This window comes from Saimiri boliviensis, chromosome 9 (assembly GCF_048565385.1).
Source record: "Saimiri boliviensis isolate mSaiBol1 chromosome 9, mSaiBol1.pri, whole genome shotgun sequence".
Classification (NCBI taxonomy): Eukaryota; Metazoa; Chordata; class Mammalia; order Primates; family Cebidae; genus Saimiri; species Saimiri boliviensis.
Window position 1 is genome coordinate 91,949,824 of NC_133457.1, and position 21,039 is coordinate 91,970,862.

Sequence of the window (21,039 nt, forward strand, 5' to 3'; positions counted from 1 at the left end):
GCAATTGCATGGATGGTGGTTCCATTTTCAAAAGTGAATACAGTAAGTTGATTTTAGCATCAGAGATGGTGAGTAACTTAGGAACATGTTTAATCTGAGATGCTCATGAGGCATCCAAGCAAAGATCTGGCTATGAATGGTGTGTTTGGAGTGATATTGAGCTTTATCCCAGCCCTCCACCTCTAAGACCTCCCTTCAGAGAGAGACAGCTCTTTCTCTTGCTGCCCCTGCCAGCAGCACATGCTGTTGACCCCTTCCCAGATTTTAGTGTCTGATAAACAGGTACAGGAACCTACAACAATCTCATAACCACTGTCCTTCCATATTCATTTCCCAAGAGCTCCAGAACCTCTGGAATCATCTTGCAGACCTTCTGAGGACCACCAAGACCTGAAATGGGGAAAGACTTCCCCATCCTCTTCCAGGCATTCTATTCCACAACTCTTCCTATCCTGCTGGCAAGGACACCTCCAGCCAGCCTTCTGCTGGCTCTCCACACCAGAATCAGGCACAGATGTCTATGTGACACCAGTCCAGTAGCCCCCTAGACCCCAGCCCCAGCCTTAGGTTTAACTGTCTCCTCTTCCCAGTCTTCTTTGAAAACTGGCCAATCACACAATCAAATGGATTCCACCAGGATTGCACCTATCCCACATTATGTGACGGCAGCCAGCCACGGACACTGACCTGCCATGTAACACCTACTAAAGAGGAGCACCTGGCCTCCCCTTTAGGTTCCCACTGTCCCTTCCCTCTCAGAGAGGAAGTCCAAACCCAAGATTTTGCTTTTGGTCAGCTGCTAGCTAATCCTGAGAAGCCACCTTGCTTTCACTTCAATTCACTATGGTAAGTTTCCAAAAACCAAAATAAAAGAAGATGTAATGGGGAAGGCCTTGGAAGAGCTGCTTCCAAGCTATGATTATAAAAGCCTTAGCTTCCTGGACTGGGTAGTGGGGAGGAGGGAGGCCATCCGTCTCTCAACATTTCTCGGGTGTTTTACTTTTTCTCCAAAGCAACCTCTCATCTAGGACTCAGACGTCCTGTACCTGTGTCATCCCCAGTCTGTGGACACCGAGGCTATGGGCTTTCTGGCCCCTCCCAGACACTTCTCCAAGCAGGCCCTCATGTCCCTGGTAGGGCTCAAGCCCTCCTCATTCTGCAACTATGAGATGGCATTATCTGCCTTGCAGTGTTTCCAGCTTGGTGCCTGCCACGTGCCACTGCCGATATTTTTATGTCGGCTACCTGAATGATTTCTGTGTGCCTCTCCCTACCCAGTCCTGCTACTGCTCAAGAGGCTTCTCATACCCTCTCCCACACCTGCATTGGAGGTCCATATCAGCCCCACACCTCCTCTGCCTTCCATCCTCCCTGTTAAAAGCCTGCCCGGAACAAGCCCTACTGCCTTGATATACCCAGGCACTGCTCTGGGGCCCTTGCCCATATTTACTCAGTTACCCCTTAGGCCAGGAGGTAGACACCACTTCTTATTCTCATTTTACAGATGAGGAATTGAGGCACAAAGAGGTCCCACGGTTAATATGGGCGGAGCCTGGATTCAGATTCGGAGCCAGACTGTCTCACACCCGCCCCGCTTAACCATGTTGCCAAGTGCCCTTTCCCACCCTCTGGCACTTAAACCCTCCCTCTTAACAAGGCCAGAACAAGAACAAGGCCCCTTATTTAGGGTAGCTATAGAAAGATTTATTTCCGCATCTGATACAGAGAAAATTAACTGTGGCTAAGTTGGTGTACGTAAACCAGCGCGTCTTGGGCAGGGTCCGAGGTCTGAAGTCACAGCCTCCGGCTCCTGCGCCCATCGTACCCAGCCTCAGCTCAGCACAGGCTTCCGACCCTTCCTGGGCTTTCTTCACGCTAACGCACTGGACAGAGGTGTTTGAAACTCTGCCCTGGCCAGTGGCCTGAGAAGAAGAAGGTGCGGCAGATCCATGCGGGCAGTCCCAGGAGGCGACACGCAGCGGCATTGCGCCGTCCGGTCCGCAGTCCGCAGATCCCAGGCGCTTGCTGCTCTCTGGCGGCCGAAGTCGGGATCCCGAAGACCCAGAACTCACACCTTCTACGCACCGCGCGACCAAGGGCACCAGCGAGTGACCGAGAGACTCGGGAGAGAAGGCGGGAGGAAGAGGGACGCTGTTGAGGGCCAAGAAGGAGGGGGTCCGGGAGAGGAGCCAGAGGGAACGCGAAGGGCATCGCGAGGGGAGAGGGCGGGCTTGGGCACCTGCGGAGAAGCGTGGGTGGCTTCTGCAGGACCCGAGCGCCCGCCAGCGCCGCAGACCCCCTGGACCCCAACACACACGCTTGCCCTGCGCGAAGGGTCCCTTCTCTCCTGGAGTGTGGCGCCCCTGTCTCGGCCCGGATCGCCCCCTCCTCCTTCCTGGCGGTGCCCCTCCTCGGTCCCGCCCCCCCGCGCCGAGTTGGGAGCGCTGCAGCGGCCGCTGCCTGCATCGCCCGGTCCCGGAGCCGCCGCTTTGCCCGCTCGCCCGACACGCTCAGAGCGCCGCGCGCGTCGCCGGCCCCTGTTCGGTGCGACTCCACCGCCGGCCTCGAGGAGCCCGGCCGCCGCCCGAGCCAAGCAGCTCCGCTCTCGGACAGCTGCACTCCGCGTCACAGGAACTTGGGCAGGACCCGGACAGGACCCGCGAGTGGAGCTGCATCTGGGGACCCGCGAGTGGAGCTGCATCTGGGGACCCGCGCGCGGAGCTGCATCTGGAGCCCCGCGGCTATGCCAGGTGCTCCCCTCCCTGCGGGTCGTTCGTACTTCGCCCTGGCCCGGCCCCCGACGGCCGCGCGTTGAGATGACTTTCCCCGATCTCCTGAGGGTCAGTTTCGAGGGACCCCGCCCGGACAGCAGCGCAGGGGGCTCCAGCGCTGGCGGCGGCGGGGGCAGCGCGGGCGGCGCGGCCCCCTCAGAGGGCCCGGCGGTGGGCAGCGTGCCGGGGGCCGCGGGCGGCGGCGGCGGCGGCGTCGTGGGTACAGGCAGTGGCGAGGAAAACCGGAGCTCCGCAGGGGAGCCAGGGAGCGCGGGTGCAGGCGGCGATGTTAATGGCACGGCGGCCGTCGGGGGGCTGGTGGTGAGCGCGCAGGGCGTGGGTGTGGGCGTCTTCCTAGCAGCCTTCATCCTTATGGCCGTGGCAGGTAACCTGCTTGTCATCCTCTCAGTGGCCTGCAACCGCCACCTGCAGACTGTCACCAACTATTTCATCGTGAACCTGGCGGTGGCCGACCTGCTGCTGAGCGCCACGGTGCTGCCCTTCTCGGCCACCATGGAGGTTCTGGGTTTCTGGGCCTTTGGCCGGGCCTTCTGCGACGTGTGGGCAGCCGTGGACGTGCTGTGCTGCACGGCCTCCATCCTCAGCCTCTGCACCATCTCCGTGGACCGGTACGTGGGCGTGCGCCACTCACTCAAGTACCCAGCTATCATGACCGAGCGCAAGGCGGCCGCCATCCTGGCGCTGCTCTGGGTCGTAGCCCTGGTGGTGTCTGTAGGGCCGCTGCTGGGCTGGAAGGAGCCTGTGCCCCCTGACGAGCGCTTCTGCGGTATCACCGAGGAGGCTGGCTACGCTGTCTTCTCCTCAGTGTGCTCCTTCTACCTGCCGATGGCGGTCATCGTGGTGATGTACTGCCGCGTGTACGTGGTCGCGCGCAGCACCACCCGCAGCCTCGAAGCGGGCGTCAAGCGCGAGCGGGGCAAAGCCTCGGAGGTGGTGCTGCGCATCCACTGTCGCGGCGCGGCCACGGGCGCCGACGGGGCTCAAGGCACGCGCAGCGCCAAGGGCCACACCTTCCGCAGCTCGCTCTCCGTGCGCCTGCTCAAGTTCTCCCGTGAGAAGAAAGCGGCCAAGACGCTGGCCATCGTCGTGGGTGTCTTCGTACTCTGCTGGTTCCCTTTCTTCTTTGTCCTGCCGCTCGGTGAGTGACCCCTCTCCCACCAGCCCCTCCTGTTCTCTCTCGGCCTGTGGCGGTGCCCTCCTGGCACCCAGACTTGAACATGGAGGGTTCAAGCGACCCCCACCTGAACATGGAGGGTTGACTCAGCAAGTCCTGGGTCTCCTAAGAGGCAGGTGTGCATGTACCACTTTGTGGAGGGCCAAGGTGAGGCTCTTCATGCTTGCCAGGTTTGTTTCGCAGGCTTCTACCTTTTCTGTCCTTCCCTTCTTCTCGTCCAACTCCTGGACTTATGCTACTAGCCCCTCTAAAAATAAAACGTCTGTGAAAATCTGGGCGGGCAGCTGCCCATGTGTGGTGTGCAGCGTATGTGTCCCCCAGCAGAGACCCCTCCCAGGAGGTGGGTGCATAGAGTGGGTGGGCCTACATGTGTTCATTCATGGGCCGCAAGCTCTGGCCAGCCAGCAGGTACATCAGCAGATGCCAGAAGCCACCTGCTTTTCCCCAGCACTCATTCGTTTTGGAAGCTGGCCCCATTCTGAGGCCCTCACCAGTTGGTGTTTCTGAGTGCTCTGGGCCCTCATTTCTGAAATCTCCTCTTGGAAAGGAGGAGATTTTGCTTCTCTTTTGAGAAGCAAAGGGATAGGGATAAATTGTCAGACGGAAAGTTCACATCGTTAATCGTTATTTCTTGAGCTTACTGAGTCCTTGAGCTCTTCCAGGGAGCTTTCCTGCTTCTTTCACAAGCTGCCCTGCAGTCCTGGGATTTGGGCAGCAGTTTTTAGAGGCTTCCTCCTATCTCTTGAGCCCTCTCTTGGAAGCCTTGGGTCTGGGACTGAGGGCTGGACCAGTGCAGGCAGCAGAGGGGGAACAGCATCTCTGGGGACTAATTTGCTTGGAGTCAGATCCACCCATGGCTGCAACCTCCACCGGCCCAAGCCAGGCCTTCTCTGGCTTTCCCAGGCCTGGACACTGCCACACTGCCAGACTGAGTCAGGAAAGAGACAGTGGCCTCCTTCCTGTGCCCCTGAAAGCCCTCTCCACAATACAGCCACAGTGACCTTTATGCATTATAAATTAGATGTGTCACTCTCCTATTAAAAGCCCTCAATGCTTTCCCACCGTCCTGAGAACAAAATCCAAACTCTCTATCATCACCTATGAGAAGGTGACCTTCAAATTTATTATTGTTCATAACAAAATAGGACACTATGAATATTTACACTGGGACCACAGGCTGGAACTGAGGCCATACAGACATGTGGTCCCCCTTCCTACAATGGAGATCCCAAATGAGAACCACCTCCGCCTCTGCCTTCACGGCCTTCCTGCTTTTCTCTGCTCATGCTTGGCCCCTCTGACCTTCTCCCGGTTTCTTGCCAAATCCCAGGCCTGTCCTCAGGCCTTTGCACTTGCTGCTTTCTCTGTCTTTACTGCCCTTCCCAATCCCCCCTGGCCAACTCTACCCTTTAGGTCTTGGCTTAAATGTTCCCTCTTCAGAGGGACCTTCTTGGACCCATGACCCTCAGTCATGTCCTTGTTTTCTCCCTTGAAGCACAAGGTTCTCCTCCTTCACTAGATCATTGGTTGTAATTACATCTGTGTGCTGCTTGGTTTGTGTCCGGGACTTGCCCAGACAGTGTGTGAGGGCAGGGCTGTGTCACCTGTGTCATCACTGAGTCCACGGCACTCAGCATGGTGTCCTGGCATGTGGGAAGCAATAGAGACCACTGCAGTGAGGACCACAGGCTCTGGGCCACTCCCAGCTCTACCTCTCTCCCCCTAGCTGTGTCACTGTGGGAAAATCCTTTAACCCCTCTGTGCTTGCTTTTTTATCTATAACATATAGATGGGATGATGGTAATAATGCCCATCTAGAGGGCCATCGTGGAGCTGTAGCTTTTGTAACAGATACTCAATAGAGGGTAAGGAATAAATACGTAACCCTTGAAAATCATCCAGCCAAAGGTTGTTGCAGGACTGGGCAAGCAATGGACTCTAAGCAACACACGAGGAGGAGGAGGCAAGTAAGCAGGGAGGATAAGGTTGGTGCCCTCCCCTTTAGACACGCAAGCCTGTTCCCCAGGCCCCTCCCCCCAGCCCCTGCTCCAGCCTTGCCCGGCTGTGCTGGGCTCCTGGGTGCCCTCATTCAACCCCTGTCCCTTGGTTCACACTGGGCTCCTGTAGGGAACGCCCAACCTGTGTAGAATGCCAGCTCCCTCTTTTTTTTCTTCCTTGTAACTTCCTTTAAAATTTTAGTTTAATGCACAAATAAGGAGAAAACAATAAAACAAGCACCCACATACCTGTAATCACCTACATTGAACAGACATTAACATTTTGCCATATTTGCTTTAGATCCCTTCCTCTGTCTTTTCAAAGAAATAGAACAAGCCACACTAGATCCCCTCCTCCTGTCCCTTCCTCCTTCTCTCCCTCCCTCCCCAGAGATAAATCTGGGGTTTATCACTCTCATACAGATGTTTATACTCTAAGTACAGACATCTGTATCCATAACAATATATTGTTTTGTGTGTCTTTAAGATTTACACGAATGGCACCATGCCATGCATGTCACCATTTTTCAATTTGCCATTTCACCCAACATTATATGGCTGAGGTTTACCCATGCTGGGCCATTTTCACAGCAGTACATTTGAAAGTATTCCACAGTGCGTTGATCCAGTCCCCTGCTGAATGTTAGGTTTTTCTAACTCTTCGTTGCTCCAAGCAACATTGCAAAAGGCTACTGCTTTCTTTGAGGTCCACATCACATGACTCCCTCTTCCAGGAAGTCATCCCTTAATTTCCATGACCCTTGCTCCCTTCTGGCACGCACAGCTCTGTCTCAGTCTTTACATTTCTGCTGCGCCTCACATGTGGTGTAGGGAGCTGGGGGGTGGAGGAGGCCTTGCAACCTCCTTCCTAATGGTCTGTGCTGCACCAGGCTTCTCGGGCACCTCTCTGAGTGTCCTAGGGCAGAGCCCAGGGACACTGATGGAGTTGAATTGAGTTGAATCTGGCAAAGATGAGCAAACAGGACAGAGGCCAAACAAGGAAACAGGGAAACAAAATATTCTGATCTGCCCCAGTACGGCTTGGAGGGCAGCAGCAGCAGACAGGGAGGGCAGAGCCCGTTTGGGAGCAGGAGGGGTCTGGAAGCTGTGAAGGAGGGAGAGGGCGCCAGGAGGTCCTGACACTCCCAGCACAGGGCCCAGGGCTGGGAGGAGGGAGATGCCTTTGAAGGAACAGGGAACACCGAGCAGCACTTCTGGGGGGAATGTAGGCCCCCAGGGGCTAGCATATGTCGGTATGGAGATGCCAGGTATGTGGTAGGGGATAGAGGACATTGGGAAGTCGGATGCAGGGATCAAGGATGGGGATGGTTGCAGGAGCGTGGGGTGCAGTCTCCCAGAAAGAGAATGGGAAGAAGACAAGAGAGGACCTCAGAACAGAACTTTGGAGAGCACTGACATTAAAGACCCAAAGGAAGCAGAAAAAAAGGCAGTCAGGAAGAGCAGGATGGCTGTTCAGGTGGCACCTGTCTCCTCCCAGGTCCTGGTCATCACACCAGCTGTGATGAGCACCAGAGATAGAGGGATTGAGAAGGAGTATGTATGCCAGCAGGAAATGGGCCCCGGAAGTGAAGGCACCCAGCAGAGCCAGAGGAGACCTGGGGTTCCCTCACTCACATTTCTGCACACAAAATCAGGTAGAAGCAGCAGCAGCCTAGAGGGCATCAAGAACCTCAGGGAAGGGCCCAGAGTCCCAGAGGAACATTGGCATGGTAAGCCATGGGCTATCACCTGTAAACCTGGAATGCTGTGGTCAGGCCAGAGAGGCAGCACCACAGGCCAGCTGCCCTGAACTGTGGGGGCTTCTAAGGACCCAAGTCACTGCCTGGGAGAGACTGGGACACAGATGAGGGTACCTGAAATCCAGAGAGTCCCAGAGAGTGGCTGGGGATCATCCCCCACACCTCCAGCTGCCCCACTTTCCCTGCAGGGAACAACGGTAGCACATGTGCCTGAGGAAGGCAGAGGGTCAATGGGCAGCTTAGACCTTAAGTGCCCCAATGCTGCGATTTCAGGCAGCAAGGCCAAGGAGGGCAGCATCAGCTCCTCTGGGACCCCCAGGAAGCTGCTGGTGCTGGAGGTGTGGAGGTGCAAGTAGAGAGGGCACCCTCCCGCCCGCGTTCAGTGTGACGCCCATCTGAGCCATCTGCTCTGTGCATAGTGACCCAGAACAGTCCTGTTCCCTGCCTGTGACCGTTGGGATAGCTAGTAGTACTCCCCTTTCAGTCAGAAGTGCTCCACTTTGGAGAGAGAACATAGGGACACCAATCCTTGGGGCCTATGGAGGAGGCACTCTTGGCAGCCCTGCCCATGCCAGGTACAATCCCCTGTCCTCACCGCAGCAAGCCGGTGCAGGGCTGGGTGCCATGGAAAATCACAGGGAATTGTCTAAATCTGCCCTCCTCATAGAGATCTTTTAGCCAGATGCCCAGAGGAGCCCAGACTTGTGTGGGAGGGGCCACAGTGAGAGCCTACTGCCTGCAGACTTTCAGGGAGGACCCCGAGAGAGGGGATGTGGCCAGGGCAGGGCTGTGTCATTGGGACACGTGGGCTGGTTAGAAAAGTTCCTGATAAAAGCCTCTGCACCGAGATGCTTTGTGCAAGAATCCCCTGACCCTAGAGGTCTGGGCCAGTTGTTTGGCATAGAATGCTATTCACCCTCCCCTCGGGTGTGAGGGGACAGGAGGGGCTGGGGAAACCCCTGAGACCCAAGCAAGCACCCACCAGCAGAAAAGCTTCTTCCTCTCCCAGGCGCCTCCAGAGGCCTTGTTTTTCCTACGTGTTTTTATGGCGGCAGCATCTCACTGGGTTTGGCTTTGGGCTGCCTGGCAAGTGCCTTCTAGCTATGCCCAGAGGGGGACAGTCTGCCAAGACCTACACACACACACACACACATGCACAACAGCACCACCCCTGTCGTTCCTAGTGACCACTCAGACCCTAGGCTTTCACTCCCAGCTCTCTCTTTTTGGGCAGGTCACCGAGCATCACTGGCCTTGGGCCTCCAAATGTCATCCACTCAAAGCAGCCCAGACACTCAGAGCCCAGGGCCCCTCCCAAATGCACCTCAAGGCATACAAGCTGGACAGAAGCTCTGATATTAGAAGTCCCAGGACAGTCCAGCCAGTGTCCCCTCCAGCCATCTGTGAGCCACATCTGAACCTCTCTCCTACCTTGTCAGCCTGTATTCTGTGATAGTGCCTGCATCCCAGACCACCCCCAGACTTAGATATCCCATGTGCTCCTGAAACACTCTGCATGTACTTTTGTCACAATGCACTGTCATTGTCAATATTCATATATATCTCATGAAGTGTGAGGGCAGAAGGCCCTACACAAATCAGCACAAAGAAGTAGCAGTATTGGTGGGTTACTCTGTGGTTTGGGAAACCTAAAATGTGTAGCCTATGAGAAGAGGGGTCAAGAGAGGAGGCCAGATGCCATCTGCAGAAGAATGGATAAATAAACCATGAATCCATAGACTGCACAGCTGTACAACAGTACAAGGAAAAATAGCAAGCTACTGATGTGCACAAGGGTAAATTTCATGGACATTACACTGGGCAAAATAAGCCAGGTTGAAACTAAAAATGTATATAGTTTATGATTCTGTGTAGATGAAGTTCAAAAACAGGGGAAACTAATCAATGGTGATAAAATCCGGGATAGTGATAACCCATCTGTGTGTGTGCAGTGAGTGGTATTAACTGACAGAGCATGCTAGAAAACTTTCTGAAGGCCTGGGACAGTTCCACACCTGGACCTGGCCAGTGATGACATTGGTGCATGCATATGCAAAGCCATCGGGCTGTGTGCTTCAGATACACATGTGACTGTCTACATGTTATGCCTTCGTTACAGCAAGAGAGAAGGCAGGAGGAGGCAGGAGGGAGGCTGTGAGCCATGCTGGAAGGCAAACTTTGGTGGCCGCATGTGGAGAGTAGATTAGGTATACGTGTCTGAGAGTCGGCCAGGTGCTAAAGGACCCACCTTCACAGGCTGCCTGAGGTTGTGCAGGGGTCTGTGGATGAAGGGGAAGGGCGAGGGGTGCTTTGTGGTAGGCTCTCAGTAATAGCATCATTGTCTCCTGGCCCAAAAGCCAAAAGAAACAGCTGGCTTTACACCTCCTATCTGTGCTTTTGTGGCACCTGGCACATAATAGGTGCTCAGTAAATGTGTGCAGAGGAAGGAAACGGCAGAACCCATGTTCTGTTCCCATCCTGCCATGCCAAGGGTCTGGGTAGCAAAGCACAGTCCTCCATTTATTTATTATTTTCATTTTATTTTACTGTGGCAAGAGCACGTAGCTGAGATCTACCTTCTTAACACATTTTTAAGTGTAAATATCATATCATTAACTACAGCACACTATTGTACAGCAGATCCCTAGAACTTACCTATCTTGCCAAACTGAAACTTTATGCCCATTGATTAGCAATTCCAAATTTCCTGATCCCCTTTCTCCCTGGAAACCACCATCCCAAAAGTCCTACAGATTCTCTGTGAGCTCTGACTCTTTCTCTCAATCCTTTTTCCAAGAAGCCTTACTCTTTCAGTTACTGCTCAGCTCTCCTTGTCTCCTACCTCTCCTCTGCCCACACACACAGCATACTGACATGTCCAGAGCTTTCTTAAAGAGTATTCTCCCTCAATCCCATGGGGCCCTTTATCCTCAGCCTTTCCCCACTTAGCACTGAAATCTTTCCTCCCTTTCACTTACTTGTAAGCATATTCTTTGCTACTCACCATCTTAACTCTTTTTTTAAAAGATTAGTAGCTACTTTTTAATTTTCTTTTATTTTATTTTTTGAGACGGAGTCTCACTATGTCGCCCAGGTTGGAGTTCAGTGGCATGATCTCAGCTCACTGCAACCTCCCTCTCCCGGGTTCAAGCGATTCTCCTGCCTCAGCCTCCTGAGTAGCTGGGACTACAGGCCCCCGCCACCATGGCTGATTAATTTTTGCTTTTTAAGTAGAGGCAGGACTTCACCATGTTGGCCAGGCTAGTCTCGCACTCCTGACCTCAGATGATCCTCCCGCCTCAGCCTCCCAAAGTGCTGGGATTACAGACATGAGCCACCTCACCTGGCCAGGATATTCTTTTAAAAGTTAAGAGGGTCGGCCAGGTGCGGTGGCTCACGCCTGTAATCCCAACACTTTGGGAGACCGAGGTGGGCGGATCACCTGAGGTCATGAGTGTGAGACCGGCCTGGCCAACATGGAGAAACCCCGTCTGTAAAACAAAGAAAAAAAAATGAATATCCTAAAGGCCGGGCACAGTGGCTCACACCTGTAATCCCAGCACTTTGGGAGGCCAAGGCAGGTGGATTACCTGAGATCAGGAGTTTAAGACTAGCCTGGCCAACGTGGTGAAACCCCTTCTCTACTAAAAATGGAAAAATTTAAATGAGCTGGGTATGGTGGCAGGTGCCTTTAATCCTAGCTACTCAGGAGGCTGAGGCAGGAGACATTGCTTGAACCCAGGAGGGGGAGGTTGCCATGAGCCAAGATTGCGCCATTGCACTCCAGCCTGAGTGAAAAAAAAAAAAAAAAGAAGAATATCCTGACAGGCCAGGCCTAGTGGCTCAAGCCTGTAACCCCAGCACTTTGGGAGGCTAAGGAGAGTGGATCACCTGAGATCAGGATTTTGAGACCACCCTGGCCAACGGCAAAACCCCGTCTGTACTAAAAAATAATAATACAAAAATTAGCCAGGCATGGTGGTACACACCTATAGTTCCAGCTACTTGGGAGGCCGAGGTGGGAGAATTGCTTGAACTCAGGAGGTGGAGGTTCCAGTGACCGAGATCATGCCATTGCCCTCCAGCCTGGGCAACAGAGCAGGACTCTGTCAAAAAAAAAAAAAAAAGAATATCCTGACATTAGTCTTAATTAGAACGCCTTTTTCCACCTGCCACATGCATCAGCCCCACTCAGGGTAGCTCCTCCCATTCACACCCCCACCCAGAACTAAGGGCACACACTTCTCTAGGTCTGCCTTTGGCACTGTCACCCGTGGCTGCCAGATCCTCACACTCAGAGGGCTCTTTTTCCTTTTTTTCTTTTTTTTCCCAAGAAACAGGTTCTCTCAGAGCAGAATAATGGAGTGAAATTTTTGTTTAAATTGTTTTTTAAAAAAGAAACAGGGTTTTACTCTGTTGCCCAGAGTCTGTTGCCCAGACTCTGTTGCAGTCGTGTGATCACAGCTCACAGCAGCCTCAAATTTCTGGATTCAAGCAACCCCCGACATTTCAGCCTCCCCAGTAGGTGGGACCACACCTGGCTAGGGATCTTTTTTCCATCCTTTCATTCACCCCTGTATGTCACTTTGTCCCTCTCCTCTTTCTTCTTGTGATCCTTCAATCTCTCTCCCATCCCCCTCCTAGTCCTCTGGCTGCTCCCTAGTCGTCCTCAGAGACCCCTCTCCCCTTCAGACCCACATTTCCAGACAAGCCCTCTTCCGCTCCAGCCCCAAGTCCAGCTACCACGGTCCCAGCAGCCCCTCAGACGGCCTGTATTCGTTTCCAGTTGCTGCTGTAACAAATCACCATCACTGAGTGGCCTCAAAGAATGTATTACTTCCCTGTTCTGAAGTCAGGAGTCCTAACATCCAGGCCTCAGCAGGGCTGCATTTCCTCTGGAGGCTCGGGAAGAATTCTCTTCCTGGCCTCTTCCACCTTCTAGAGGCCACCAGCTGCCTCGGCTCGTGGCCCTGCCTCCATCCATCCGCCGAACAGTCCCACTGCCGCTTCTGTTGGCCTCGTCTCCCTCTCTGGCTCTGGGCCTCCTGACTTCCTCCTTCCTATCTGAGGACCCTTGTCATTACTTTGTCCCCACCTGGATTCTCCAGGAGAGTCTCCCCATCTCAAGACCCCTGTGCCATGGAAGGTGACATTCACAGATCTGGCCGTCTTTAGGGCATTATTCCATCTACCACATTCCCATGCCCCAAGCACACTCCTCTCCCAGGCCCACCTTTCTGCTTCTCCTCTCAAGCCTGCCATTCCCCGCAGCTTCTTCATCTTGGCAAATGGCATCTCTGTATGTCCTCTGGAGTCCAAGCCAGCCAGAAACCCAAGCATCAGCCTCAGTTTCTCCTCATGCCCCACTCAGACACTCTGACCTCCCAAACACCCCTTCAGTCTTGTTTTTCCCATTCCCACTCTCCCGCCTAAATTAACGAATTAATCACAAGAACAGATATCCTGCGTGACAGGTGCTATTCAAATCATTTTATCCCACTGACAGTCCTATAAGGTAGATGCTATTAGCAGCCCCATTTATAGATGAGAAAACTGAGGCACCAGAGAGGTTGAGTAATATGATCAAAGTCCCCCCCCCACCCCGCTTATAAGTGGCAGATCCGGCACTGGAACCCAACCACTTTAGCCCCAGAGTCCATGTTATTTCTTGCCTGGGTCAGAGGTGGGGCTGAGGCCAGGGTTAAGTGTTAGTTGGAAGCCATGTTTTCAGCTTCCCATCTCACCGAAGTCCACAGCCCCTACACACATCCCCCAGGCTCACTTCCATGCCTTGGATGCTGGCCACAAGGGGATTCTGAGGACTGCCATGGGACATGGCCCCTTCCTGCATGGCTTGATCCTCCCACAGACCCTGGCAGACCCCCAGAATCCCTGAGGAAGTCTCTGAGTTCCTAAGCCCATCTCCGGCCCTGCCTGAGCCCAGTCCCACCATGCACCCCACTGCCCCACCATGCACCCTGTGTATGCTCGAGACTAGGACTTGCCTCACTTTGCAAGTGGTCACCTAGGAGAACAGGGTCTTGAGTCCCTGAGAGCCAGTGTGGAGCACAATGGGCAAAGCCCAGGCAGCTCGGTGCTGGGACTCCTGGACAGCGCGGTCACTGCCTGGGAACTTTCTCTTGCCTGGTATTAGTGCTGCTTGGCTCACGCTCAGGAGCCATTTGTCAGTGTGGCCCCAGAGCTGAGAGGCTCATGCTTGGATCAGGATCCAGCCTGGCCATGGGGCACAACTGCAGCCTTGCTCACTTAGAGCTTGGGGTGTGGTCATTCAAAGACCACGGATCAGGAAATAAGTGAGTTAAGAAGTGACAACAAAGAGGAGAAAGAAGGGGGAGAAAGAGGGAAGGTGGAAAGAGAGAAGGGAGAAGAGAAGAGAAAGAGTCAAAGAGAAATGGGTAGGGCCTGGTGCAAGCCTAGAGGAGGCAAGAGGAAGCGGGACAGGCCTGTGGCTCATCTCCCTAACTTGAGCTCCACCAGGCACCTCCATGGCTCTAGGAGCTGCCCTCCCTTCACCTGCTCCTCAGCTACAGAAGGGAGTCCGGGGCCAGCCCCAGGTAGCTCAAGGATCCCGAGGTAAACGCGGGGGCACAAAAGGACTTCTGACCTACACCTGGTGCATCTCAAGTGAGGTGCAATTACTTGTCAGTTACCTCTCACCACAGAAAACTGGTGATGCAAGGAATGTGAGAGACTTGGCTTGGCACAGTAGGCCCCACGGTGCCTTCTACTCAGCCCTTCAAGTCCTCACCATCTATCTGAGATTTGGATGGTATCCAGATCACCCCTTCCTGACAGCCTTCCATGATTGCATCCCCTTAAAAATAGCCTTATCTCTCCTCCTCCTCCCCTTCTCCACTTTGGCAGTCCTAACTTTCCAGGTTTCTCTCCAACTTGTCAGGCACGCTGCTGCCTCAGGGCCTTTGCACATGCCCTTCCCTCTGCCTGGAATTTTCTTTCCTCAAATAGATGCATGGCTCACTCCCTCACAGGGTCTTCAGGTCTCGGTTCAAGTATACTGTATTAGAGATGCTTGCTGACCCTTTATAATATAGCAAAGAGGCCTGCGAGCGGCAGAGGTCCCAGCCTCTCCTGGGGACGGCTGCTACTGAGCTCCAGGGTCAGGGCCATTGCATGAGCAGCTGAGAGAACTGGGGGAGAGGAAGGGAGTCCGGGGCTGGGAATTCCTTCTCTCCTAGCCTGCTGACAGGGTGGGAGGAAACCTGAATATCTAGAAGGATGGGGTATTTTTACTCCTCTGTATCTCTGTGGCCAGGGGAATGGCTTCCTGCGGATTGAAAAGTCCCAGTGGAGGAGAGGGTAGGAAGATGGGGGAGGCTGGGGTGCAGCATCTGATATTTCATGGTCGTCTACAAGTTATGAGCAAGGCTGGCTGTGAATTCTGACAATCTGCCAAGAACAAGTTCCTTCTGGTGATGCCAAAAGGGCGCTATTAATCACACAGTCCGCCCCTTGACTTCAGCGCCGTCTGTCCTCAGCGAGGCTTGGCCAGTTGCTCGGCTCTAGCCATGTCCCTCCCTGCCTTAGTAGTGTCTCAGCAGCTCCTGCAGGCCTGGACAGTCCTGTTCCTTAGGAAAACGGACTGGCTGATGATAATCTGGGCTGTAAACAACCCGTTGCTTCAGTTTCCCCAACAATATGTAGGCCAGGCTGAATGTTTACAGAATGATGGCAAGGTTGGTGTGGACAGAATGCAGTGATTGAGAGCAGAGAGGAAGGAGATGAGGTTAGAACTCAACCACCCACCCACAGTGTACCCTCCCGTCCTGCTGAGACACCGTCATCACTTGCCTTGATGAATCCAGCAGCCCCCTCACTGGTCTCTTGCTTGTGCCCCTGCCCCCAGAATCTTTTCTCAACCTGGCAACTAGAAAGACTTCAAAGACTGGTCACATCACTCCTCTGCTCAGTTTCGCCAACAATATGTGGGCCAGGTTGGCCCAGCCAACGTGCCAGAGAATGGCTTTTCTTGCTGACACAGGAGAGGCCCCACCTCTTCTGACCAGAGGATGCCCAGCCCCCGAGACATTAGGTTAGACTCCTGACACAGGCACCCCAATAGAGGGAATGGGGAAGGCAGACAGGAGTGGCCCAGCCACCTCAATGGCTACTCGCCACATGGGAGGACAAGAACAAGGAGCAGAGAGGAGCAGGCGGGAGTCCTGTTTTGGACCTTCTCCTCCCTGCGTCCTTACTACCCCTCTTCAGAGGCAGGTTTATGCAGCCACCCCCACCCCCACCCCACTATAAGCTGCCTGTTGAATGGGGAGAAATGAATGCAAATGTGCACACCCCACCGCCTTTCCCAGGAAGGGGTAGAAGAGTTATGATGGCCACTAAGGACCAATTCCTGGTCCCAAGGTTTTGGGTATCGAGCAAAAACATTTGAAGACAAGTCCATGCACTGACAAAGAATGTCTTGGGTTGGGTTCCCTAGAAGCAGAATTTGAGATGGCGGTTCTTCTTGAAGGGCTTTTTTTTCTAACAGATCTCATGGTGTTAGGTGATCTTTTTTCTTTTTGAGACAGGGTCTCAAAAAAAAGGCAGTTGCCCAGACTGCCTTTTTGCCCAGACTGGACTGCAGTGGTGCAATCATGGCTCGTTGCAGCCTCAACCTCCCGGGTTCAAGTGATTCTCCCACCTCAGTCTCTGTTGCCCAGCCTGGAGTGCAGTGGTGCAATCATGGCTCATTGCAGCCTCAACCTCCAGGGTTCAAGTGATCCTCCCACCTCAGTCTCCCAAGTAGCTGGGGCTACAGGCATGCACCACCACGCCTGGCTAATTTTTATATTTTTTATAGAGATGGGGTTTTACCATGTTGCCCAGGCTAGTCTCAAACTCCTGGGCTCAAGAGATTCACCCACCTCGTCCTCCCAAAGTGCTAGGATTTATATGTGTGAGCCACTGTTAGAAATAGATGCTCCGTCCCGCAAAGAAAAATTAGCACTGAGAAAAAGGATCTTTTAGCAACACAGTTTTTACTTCCTGGATGCAGGAAGGGTACCCTCGCTAGCCATTGTGCCACAAGAATACAATGAACAAAGGAAAACACACAAATTTACCCCTTACGCATTTGGGGTCATCCTTACTGCTGTGTCTGATCTCCGTTGGCTGGAGCCAGAACTTGCAATCTAAACTGAAACCCGATTGAAATTGAAACCCTAACAACTTAAGACTTTTCTGAACAGGTAAAAGCAATAGAGAGCTGGTACATGCCTGTGAGCACGTCCAGCACAGATATCTTGGTTAAAGTACAAGGACCTGGAATGTACTAAGTCCCTGTAAGCATGGCATATTTAACAGCTACATAGGATACAGCTTAACAAAGTTATTATCACACTTACTCTTTAACAAGAAAGGAAACTTTAAAAGGAACTTTTCTACTTCCCACAGCCACCATACCCAGCCTGTATGATTTTTTAAATAAATATTTTATTTTATTTTTTAGAGTCAGGGTTTCCCTAAATTGTCTAGCCTGGGTTTGAACTCCTGGGCTTAAGCAGTCCTCTCGCCTCAGCCTCCTAAGTAGCTGGGACTACAGACGTGCACCACTGTGCCCTGCTAGGAATTTTTTGAAGGAGGGATTTCAGGAGACACCTGTGAGGGAGGTCAGGGAGCCAGAGGGGAAGAGTTAAACCCAGGGTGTGGTTGAGGCAAAGCCTGGCCTTAGCCCGACCCCACAGGGATCCCTGAGGCAAGAAAGGCAAAACTGGGCCCCACTGAGGCAAGGGGGCCAGCCTTCTCTATCACCACATCAGTCTGTCATTGGCTACAGGTGTCCCCGTGGGAAGCAGGTGTCATGGCCCCAGTTGAAGCAGCTCCCATTGACCAAGGGCAGTTGTCCAGAGAAGGGGCAACGGCCACCCTCTGGTAGCCAACACAGCACCTGGGGACCCCTGGGCAGGACACCAACAGCATCTGACTTCAAGCCTGAAAGGGACTAAATGAGCAAAGACTTTTAGTTGGTAAGAGAGATGGCCAAGCAGCTCTCTGGGGTTCCCCCCAGGAGTTTGGGGTCGTTCTGACACTCTTTTCAGCTAGCAAGCCCCAGCCCAGCCTCTCTGAGCAGTCTGGACAGATGGACATGGAGCTGAACCTGATGTGGCAGGCCCTGCAAGGCGCCCTTGAGGACATGCAGGCCAACAAATGCCACACAGCCTGGTGAAAGCAGAATGAAGCACACTCTGGGCACGCACACTCCAGAAGCTGCTATCTCCCCCTCAAACTCCAGCAGAGCAGGCAATCACAGGAACACCCTTGGAGAAGGTTCTAGGCTGAGTCCAGGCTGAGCTCCGGGGGAAATGCCCCCTATGCGGAAAGGAGGAGGACTAGCCTCCTCACCAGACCAGCCTGTGAAAACCCAGAGGCTGCTGGGCGAGGTGGCTCATGCCTGTAATCCCAGCATTTTAGGAGGCCGAGGTGGGTAGATCACCTGAGGTCAGGGGTTTGAGACCAACCTGGCCAACATGGCGAAACCCCATCTCTACTCAAAATACAAAAAATTACAGGCGTGGACGCCTGTAATCCCAGCTACTTGGGAGGCTGAGGCAGGAGAATTGCTTGAACCCAGAAGGCAGAGGGTGCAGTGAGTCGGGATCATGCCATTGCACTCCAGCCGGGGTGAGAGAGAGATACTCTGTCTCAAAAATAAAAATAAAATAAAATAAAAACCCAGAAGTGAGATGGGCTCACTGCTGGTGAGGCAGCTGCCAGGAAGAACTGAGGGAGTGGCTGTGGCTCCTGACCCGAGGGCCCCCAGAAGCCTGGGGGAAGTTCTGTTTCTATGTTTAGGTGATGTCAGAAGAGGACTAGGAGCTTAGATGTTAGGACTAGACCAGCTCAGATGCAGGTCCTGACCCTAAGTGCTACTTGCTCTCTGGGTAACTAGAATTATTCTGCAAACTGGGATGCCATGAGGATTCATTGAGAGCCACATAAAAGGCCCAGCATGGCGCCTAGAAGGTTCTGAACACTCAGAAAGCATCAGCTCCCTTTTCCTTCCTCTGCACATTAGAGGCCACCTATTCAAGTGCCATTTACTTGTTCATTCAACAGATATTTCACAGTCCCTGCTCTGAGTCGGGCATTTGTGCTAGAAGCTGGGATAAAAAGAAAAACATAGACAGTGAAAAAACATACCTTTTAGAAAATTTCTCAGTCCAGACGTGGTGTCATATGCCTGGAATCCCAGCACTTTTGGAGGCCAAGGCAGGAGGATCACTTGAGGCCAGGAGTTCAAGACCAGCCTAGGAAACATAGCAAGACCCTGTCTTTATTAAGTAGCCAGGTGTAGTGGCACCTGCATAGTCCCAGCTAATTGGGATGCTGAGGCAAGGGGATCACTTGAGCCCAGGAGTTCAGTGAGGCATGACTGCACCACTGTACCTTAACCTGGGTGACGGCGAGACCCAGTCTATAAAAACTTCTAAAAAGAAAAAAAAAATTAATCCCTTCCCTGCCTTCAAGAAACCAAGAGTGGCATAGAGTAGATGGAGCAATCACAAATTGTATGAACCTGTAGTTAAATGGGAAAGAAAAGCTAAGCCAAGCTGGGTGGGGAGACACCTGACCTGGGGCTGCAGGGACTGGGGGAGGAGGGTCCTGGGAGCAGCAAGATCAGGCAGAAAGGCAGAAGGATCACAGCCCATGTGGGAGGAGCTGCTTGGGGCTTAACGTGTCTGAATTTGGAGGAAGGCAAGACGAAGACTAGTCTAGAAACCTTGCGTTTCCCTGTGGGCAGCACCATGTTTCACTTGATTCCTCCGAGCCACACGAAGCCACTGACAGTTTTCAGAAGGGAAAGGAGAAAAACCAGCTTTTAAGGAAAAGTCTCCAAACAGCTGTGTGCAGAGTGGAGAGGACATGGGTGGAGGCCAGAGGCTGTGAGGCCAGGGGCTGTCGGGGGCCGCTGCCGCCATCTAAGCAAAATGAGATGACAGAGCAGGCCAAGGCTTAGGGAACACGGTAAAGTACCGGGACCTGCTAGAAAGGACGTCTACCGCATAGGACATGGTGACTAGTTGGATGTTTAGGATACTGAAGAGGGATTCATTCAGCAAACTCAGCAAGTGTTATGCACCTGCTGTGTGCTTGGTTTGCCTGTGAGGTTTTCTTGGCAGTAGGAGCACAGAACCAATCAAAACAGATCCCCCAGCCCTGCCCCAGGGATGTTCATTGCAGGGAGAAAGACAGTGGACAAATGAATTGTGACTCAAATGGAACAGTAGAAGGTGACAAGCACCATAGGACACAACAGAGCCAGCTGAGACAGGCAGGAAGCACAGGGTTAGGGGATATTGCAATTGTAAATACCAAGTCAGGGTGATCGCATAGAAAAGGTGGGGGTCTGAGCCACGTGGATATCAGAGGAAGAAGATTCTGGGGGAAAAGTGCAAAGGCCTGAGGTGGCTGTACATCTGGCATGTCCGAAAAGCAACAGGGAGGGTAGTGTGGCTGGAACAGAGTAGGCAGGGGAAGGAAAGGAGAGGAGAGATTTGAGGGGACATGGTGAGCTGTATAGGTCATAGGCTTTTGCTAGGAGGGGGCAGAAGAGCTGTTGGAGGTTTCTGAGCAGAGGAGTGACGTGACCAGTCTTTGAAGTCTTTCTAGCTGCCAGGTTGAGAAAAAATTCCGGGGCAGGAGCACAAGCAAGAGACCAGTGTGGGGGCTGCTGGATTCATCAAAGCAAGTGATGATGGTGTCTGACAGGGTGAGAGGGCATATTGGGGGTGGGTGGTTGAGTTCTAACCTTGTCTCCTTCCTCTCTGCCCTCAATCACTGCATTCTGTCCACACCAGCCTCGTCGTCATTCTGTAAGCATTCTGGGGCCACCTCAGGGCCTTTGCACTCGCTGTTCCCTCTGCTGGAATGTTCCTTCCCAGATGTCCACACACCTCATTCACTCACTTCATTCAGTTCTTTACTTAAACGTCGCATTCTCCTCAGGAATTTCCTGGCCACCTTATCCAGAATGTATACCGCCACCCCAGTCATGAATCATATGTGTAAGGTTTATTCCCTGTGAGGTCTATTGCAGAGTTTAAAATGAGGAAACTGAGGCCTGCATGAGAACAATTAGATGCCAATTTATCTGGGCGACGTTCCGGGGAAAGAGGCCAGGGAAGTCTCACCTGACTCCTCTCAGGCCTGTGGAGGGAAGGCACTCCTTGGCTGTGGAGAAACAGGACGTGGACGTGACAAGCTGCTATAGGTAGGCAGGATTCGGGCTGGACAGGGCAATACACTATTGGGCAGGTCTTGGTGGGGCTTCTTTTAAG

General features: G+C 53.1%; 1 protein-coding gene across 1 annotated transcript in view; it reads left to right on the plus strand.

Annotated features, from left to right (window-relative positions):
* The first annotated feature begins 1,731 nt into the window (after nt 1-1,731).
* The window catches only part of ADRA1D (adrenoceptor alpha 1D), a 28,281-nt gene continuing 8,973 nt past the window's right edge, over nt 1,732-21,039 (plus strand). The window contains exon 1 of the mRNA XM_010351844.3: nt 1,732-3,930. Within this exon, the coding sequence (XP_010350146.3) occupies nt 1,950-3,930 (1,981 nt within the window). The 5' untranslated portion in view covers nt 1,732-1,949. The remainder of the gene's footprint in view (nt 3,931-21,039) is intronic.